General features: G+C 48.9%; 1 protein-coding gene across 1 annotated transcript in view; it reads left to right on the top strand.

The window, feature by feature from the left end:
• Positions 1-582: 582 nt before the first annotated feature.
• The window catches only part of LOC308705638 (uncharacterized protein), a gene marked incomplete at its 5' end in the record, with an annotated part of 24,097 nt that continues 17,889 nt past the window's right edge, over positions 583-6,790 (top strand). Inside the window, 6 exons of the mRNA XM_081390732.1 lie at positions 583-1,136; positions 1,248-1,434; positions 1,544-1,660; positions 2,028-2,088; positions 2,764-2,844; positions 5,488-5,578. Of these exons, the coding sequence (XP_081246858.1) occupies positions 583-1,136; positions 1,248-1,434; positions 1,544-1,660; positions 2,028-2,088; positions 2,764-2,844; positions 5,488-5,578 (1,091 nt within the window). The remainder of the gene's footprint in view (positions 1,137-1,247; positions 1,435-1,543; positions 1,661-2,027; positions 2,089-2,763; positions 2,845-5,487; positions 5,579-6,790) is intronic.

Below are 6,790 nucleotides of genomic sequence, written 5' to 3'. Positions count from 1 at the left end.
TGTAATCTTGTTAAAATTGATTTCATAAAATTGGTATTGAAAAAAGTATCGTTAGGAACCGGTATCGAAACTGAGGTATCGAAATTGGCACCAGATCGAAAGATTTTGAACAATACCTGTCACGGTTCATAAATTCATTGTTTCCTTCGTGTCTCGTGTAACTGTTGTTCTGTGTGTGTGTGTGTGTGTGTGTGAGTGGGCGTGGCACTCATTCCGGATGATCAGCGATCCAGCTGATCTCATTCATCACCCCAGCTGCAGCTCATTCAGTCTCCTATAAAACCTCACCGCATTCTTCTCTCATTGTCAGATCGTTGGTTGATGTCTCCCGTTTGTGATCCCAGTATTGTCGGCGTTCCTGTTTCCTGTTCCAGTTCCTGTTCTCTGTTCTTCGGATATCGTCTTCACTTGGGTTTCACGGTTACGGCACTTCACCACGGACCTCGCTGACCATCCAGTCCCTGTGTCACCAGCATCTCACTCATCATCGGACTTTCACCTGTTACATCATCGGACTTGCACTTGTTATATCTTCAATAAACCTGAGTTACTTGCATTCTGCTTCTGTCGTCTTGATTCACCATGACAGAACGATCTGACCACGCTATGGAAGCAGCAAGTGATCCTTCATCTCTGGAAACCTTTGTCAGCACCAGTATACAACGCATGGATCACCAAGAGAAAAACCTCAACGACACAGCTCGGGCAGTTCAAGCGCTGGTGACACAGGTGTCCGAGCTCACCCAGCAACTTCAGATCTTGCGTAATCCCACTGCGCCACCCACACCGCCCGTTCCCCCCACACCACCGGAGAACACTTCCCAGTCAGAGCCGCGCCTTCCTATACCTGAGGCCTATGCAGGTGAGCCAAGCTTTTGCAGAGCGTTTTTGACTCGCTGTTCGATGCATTTTTCCCTGCAGCCGAGAACCTTCGCCAACGAGTCAGCCAAGGTGGCTTTCGTTTTGACTCTCCTGACTGGGAAGGCAGCACTCTGGGGAATGGCGGTGTGGGAGAATCAAGACCCATGCTGCACCTCGTTCCAGACACTCTCCGCCGAAATGAAGAGGGTCTTCGACCGCGCCAGCACCGGGAGAGAGGCGGCTCGCATCCTAGCTGAGCTAAGACAAGGAGAGAGGTCAGTTTCTGACTATTCTATTGAGTTTCGTACATTGGCGGTAGAGTGTCATTGGAACGAGGAGGCGCAGTGGGACATGTTCCTGCATGGGCTGGCTGACCGCATCCAAAGGGAGATCTACGCCCTGGACCTGCCCACGTCTCTAAACGGACTTATAGAACTGGCACTTCGAGTAGACGCTCGTTTATCCCGTGTGGAGCGGAGAAGATTGCCTGGTCGAATGGCGGAAGGAGTAGAGCTTCCACGGTCCAGCGGCGGGGATGCGGTCAGCCCCGTCTACGATCACGAGCCCATGCAGGTTGGGCGGGCTCGGCTTACTCGGGAGGAGAAGGAGAGGCGGAGGTCCCAAGGACTTTGTCTTTACTGTGGAGCAGCTGGTCACTTTGCGTTCGGTTGTCCGGTAAAAGGGCAAGCCCGGCAGTAATTCTGAGGCTACTGTCGGGTGGGATCTCCGCCGAGAAGACCTCACCAACATCTACGCTCCTCCCAGTAAGACTGAGGTGGTCAGCTCACGAGCACGACGGGCAAGCACTGGTGGATTCAGGGGCAGAAGGTAATTTTATGGACTGCACGTTTGCACACAAGTTTCAAGTCCCCTTATTACCACTCACCCGCAAGATAGAAGTCCGCGCACTCAATGGTCAAGATCTACCCAACATTTCACACACCACCGGACCCGTCACGCTCATCACATCTGGCAACCACATCGAGACCCTGTCATTTTACATTCTGGACTCCCCTCTTGCACCCATAGTTTTAGGACATCCCTGGCTCATCAAACATAATCCCAAGATAGACTGGCAGCAGCGCACGGTGTTGGAATGGAGTACTAAGTGTCATGAGTCTTGTCTTGTCTCTGCTTGTCCGTCTGTTTCTGTCTCTGTGTTTCAGGAGGAGGCAGGGGATTTATCTAACGTGCCCACGGAGTACCTGGACCTGAAGGAAGTGTTCAGTAAGTCTCGGGCTGCTTCTCTTCCTCCGCATCGTCCCTATGACTGTGCAATAGACTTACTGCCAGGTAAAGCTCCGCCTAAGGGCAAGTTATATTCGCTTTCTGTTCCAGAGAGGGGGGCCATGGAGAAATATATTTCTGATTCTCTGGCATCCGGGTTCATCCAGCCTTCCTCATCTCCAGCGGGGGCGGGGTTCTTTTTTGTGGGGAAGAAGGACGGTTCTCTGCGACCTTGTATTGATTACCGAGGGCTGAACAACATCACGGTAAAGAATACTTATCCTTTGCCGTTGATGTCTTCAGCCTTCGAGAGGTTGCAGGGAGCGTCCGTCTTCACTAAATTGGACTTACGTAATGCTTATCATTTGGTCCGCATCAGGAAGGGGGATGAGTGGAAGACTGCTTTTAACACCCCCAGGGGGCACTTTGAATACTTGGTCATGCCCTTCGGGCTGTCCAACTCCCCAGCAGTCTTCCAAGCACTCGTCAATGACGTGCTGCGAGATATGGTCGACCAGTTTCTATATGTCTACCTGGATGACATATTGATTTTTTCGTCTTCTCTCCAGGAACACGTGCAGCACGTCCGACGAGTGCTCCAGAGGTTGTTAGAGAATGGGCTTTTTGTCAAGGCGGAGAAATGCGATTTTCATGCACAGTCTGTTTCTTTTCTAGGGTACATTGTGTCGGCTGAGGGAATTCGGATGGATCCGGAGAAGGTTAAGGCTGTGGTGGAATGGCCAACTCCAGATTCCCGTAAGGCCCTACAGCGGTTTCTGGGGTTTGCCAATTTCTACCGGCGGTTCATTCGCAATTTCAGCCAACTAGCCTCGCCTCTGACTGCCTTGACCTCCCCCAGAACTACGTTCAGGTGGTCAGACGCAGCTAAGGCTGCGTTTGCCAAACTCAAAAGTCGCTTTGTTTCGGCTCCCATCTTGATTACCCCTGATCCATCATGTCAGTTCGTGGTGGAGGTTGATGAGTCAGAGGTGGGGGTAGGTGCAGTGATCTCTCAGCGTTCTCCCTCAGACGATAGAATGCACCCGTGCGCGTTTTTGTCCCATCGTTTGTCTCCTGCCGAATGCAATTATGACATTGGTAACAGAGAATTGTTGGCGGTCAAGTTAGCATTGGAAGAATGGCGTCACTGGTTAGAAGGGTCGGAGGTACCTTTTATCGTCTGGACAGACCATAAGAATTTGGAATACATTAGAACTGCCAAAAGATTGAACTCCAGGCAGGCTCGGTGGGCACTTTTTTTCGGACGTTTTGACTTTACACTCTCGTACCGCCCGGGTTCCAAAAACATCAAACCCGATTCTTTATCGCGTATTTTTGATCGTTCCGAACGCCCGTCTACTCCCGAGTGCATTTTACCCGAGAATCTATTTGTCTCCACACTCGTATGGGAGGTCGAATCGAAGGTCAAGAGAGCCTTAGAAGGGGTAACGCCCCCGGTCGGTTGCCCACCGAACCGCTTATTTGTGCCGGAGGGATTACGGTCCGACGTTATTCAGTGGGGGCATTGTTCCAATGTGGCTTGTCATCCAGGAGTTAATCGAACCAAGTTTTTGGTCAAGCAACGATTCTGGTGGCCTCTCATGGCTCGTGATGTTCACAGTTTTGTTTTGGCTTGCTCAGTTTGTGCCACTGGTAAGACTTCCAATCGCTCCCCAGATGGGTTACTCCAACCGCTGCCTGTCCCTTCGAGACCCTGGTCCCATATTTCGCTAGATTTTATCACCGCCCTCCCACCCTCTCGGGGTAACACGGTAGTTTTGACCGTGGTGGACCGGTTCTCGAAGGCGACCCATTTCATCCCCTTGCCCAAATTACCCACAGCCAAGGAGACAGCGTTGGTCGTCGTTAATCACGTCTTTCGCTTACATGGCCTCCCGACAGACGTGGTTTCCGACAGGGGACCCCAATTTGTGTCCAAATTTTGGCGAGAATTTTGTAGATTGTTAGGGGCGACTGTAAGTCTGTCCTCAGGGTTTCACCCCCAGAGCAATGGACAAACTGAGAGAGCCAACCAAGATTTGGAGAGAACGTTGCGATGTTTGGTTTCCAAGAATCCTTCCTCGTGGAGTCAGCAATTGTCTATGGTGGAGTACGCACACAATACGTTACCAGTGTCATCTACGGGCCTATCTCCGTTTGAGTGTAGTGTAGGTTACCAGCCACCTATATTTCCTAGTCTGGAATCCGAAGTCGCGGTTCCCTCTGCCCACGCATTTGTCCAGAGGTGTCGTCGCACCTGGACTAGAGCCCGTGAGACTCTACTCCAGGCGGGAGCGCGCACCAAGGCCAAAGCCGATCGCCACCGGTCTAGGCCTCCCGTATACGTCGTTGGTCAAAAAGTGTGGCTTTCTACTAAAAATATTCCGCTCGGCTCCGTTTCTAATAAACTTGCTCCTAAATTTATCGGCCCGTTTACTGTCACCAAGATCATTAGTCCGGTGGCAGTCCGCCTCAACCTCCCTCCAGTGTACAGGAGGATTCACCCCGTGTTTCATGTATCCAAAATTAAACCCGTGTTTTATTCCCGTATTAATCCGCCAGCCCCGGTTCCCCCACCGCCGCGTCTCGTAGACGGGGAACCAACCTATTCGGTAGATCGTATTCTGGACAAGAGGCGGAGGGGACGCGGATTCCAGTACTTGGTGGACTGGGAAGGTTACGGTCCGGAGGCGAGAAGTTGGGTACCTGCCAGAGACATTCTGGATCACTCCCTTATTGATGATTACAATCGACAGGTAAGGGAGCCTAGGGACGCCAGGAGGCGTTCTTAGGGGAGGGGGTACTGTCACGGTTCATAAATTCATTGTTTCCTTCGTGTCTCGTGTAACTGTTGTTCTGTGTGTGTGTGTGTGTGAGTGGGCGTGGCACTCATTCCGGATGATCAGCGATCCAGCTGATCTCATTCATCACCCCAGCTGCAGCTCATTCAGTCTCCTATAAAACCTCACCGCATTCTTCTCTCATTGTCAGATCGTTGGTTGATGTCTCCCGTTTGTGATCCCAGTATTGTCGGCGTTCCTGTTTCCTGTTCCAGTTCCTGTTCTCTGTTCTTCGGATATCGTCTTCACTTGGGTTTCACGGTTACGGCACTTCACCACGGACCTCGCTGACCATCCAGTCCCTGTGTCACCAGCATCTCACTCATCATCGGACTTTCACCTGTTACATCATCGGACTTGCACTTGTTATATCTTCAATAAACCTGAGTTACTTGCATTCTGCTTCTGTCGTCTTGATTCACCATGACAATACCCAGCCCTACCTTTGTGTGTTTTAGCCCTGAAGCTCAACAGCATTAATGTGAACAGTTGCAAAGTATGTGTTAATTTTGTCCTCTTATTTTTGTCCTAGGTTTTCTATGAAGTGTCGCTTTTGCAGCTTTGCCAGCGCCAGTCAAGAGCGTCTGCTTAGGCACCATCGGCTCAGGCACGGAAGAGGAGCTTACTGGCCGTGTGTTTACAGTGACTGTGTATGTACTTTTAAAACACCTGGTGCCTTAAAGTCACATTTGAATAGATCACATTGTAGGACAGCCAAAATACAAGAAAAATTCACCTTTTTTTGTGATCTATGTGAATTCCGGGAAATCTGCACGCAGCAGTCTTTCTTCACACACCTTGGACGCCATTTAAAAAAAAATGAGACTGTGTGTTGCCCCTTCTTGAGATGTAGTTTTAAAACAAACAATCTAAAGACTTTTAGTTCACACTAAAGTAGGAAACACAAGCATGGTGATATCAGAACCTGTTTAAGAGCAGACTTAGAAAATGAACCTGTATCCATTGAGACAGATTCCTCTGACCAACCATTAGGTATCTGTAGTGAGGAAGATGCACTTGCAAGTAGTTCTGGAAATTCAGATGTCCAAGAAAAGGAGGAGTATGTAGATGCTGAGACTGTTGAACACAGGGCTGCTGGATTTTTTCTACGTATGCAAACTGAATTACATGTTAGTAGACACGCTGTACAGAAAATAGTTGAGGGGTTTAATGACATTTTACATCTTTCAAAATCCCACTCTCAACAAGGTCTCAAAGCAGTGCTTGCAGAACACGGCATTGAATTAGATGATAGTGTTCTTGTTGGAGAATTTCATCTCTCATACATGAGTCCAATCTAAATGCATGGATATTAGGGATGCTAGGCCTAAAATAGAGGTGGCCTAAAATCATGGGAAACAGAGAGAACAGGTCAAAGGGAATAAAATGATGGGAAACACTGAACCTGTCAAAAGTGTTTACGAGGACAAAAACTGAAAAAAGAGGTTGTGTGAGGACAGGATAAAAACTGGGTGAAAGGGTGTCTAAGGACAAGAGTGGAAAAGTACCCGAAAAACCATATATGAAATCATATCTAATAAGGCGCATGCGCCAGTATGACCACCAATAGAAATTAGACATTAATGCAGGTGTCTCTAATCGTGGTGAAGTGATAAGGAGGAGCAAAGAGAAAAAGATAACTGTATGAATGCTAATTGGACACCCAAATGGACATTGAATGACGTAAAAAAGGGTATAAAACATGTGTGCAGACCATTGTAAGATCAGATGTCCGGATGGCCAGCCGGCTTCTCACTTTATTGTTTGTCAATAAAGTTATTTCTCCTGAGACCTGAAACTTAGACTCTGAAAGATTTCTTCTGAGACCTGAACCAAATTTTGAACACTTGAACCAAAGATCA

The sequence above is a fragment of the Scardinius erythrophthalmus genome, assembly GCF_964197995.2.
Source record: "Scardinius erythrophthalmus genome assembly, chromosome: 2".
Taxonomy (NCBI): Eukaryota; Metazoa; Chordata; class Actinopteri; order Cypriniformes; family Leuciscidae; genus Scardinius; species Scardinius erythrophthalmus.
Note: the sequence above shows the minus strand (reverse complement) of the source record. Positions and strands in the feature narration are given on the sequence as shown.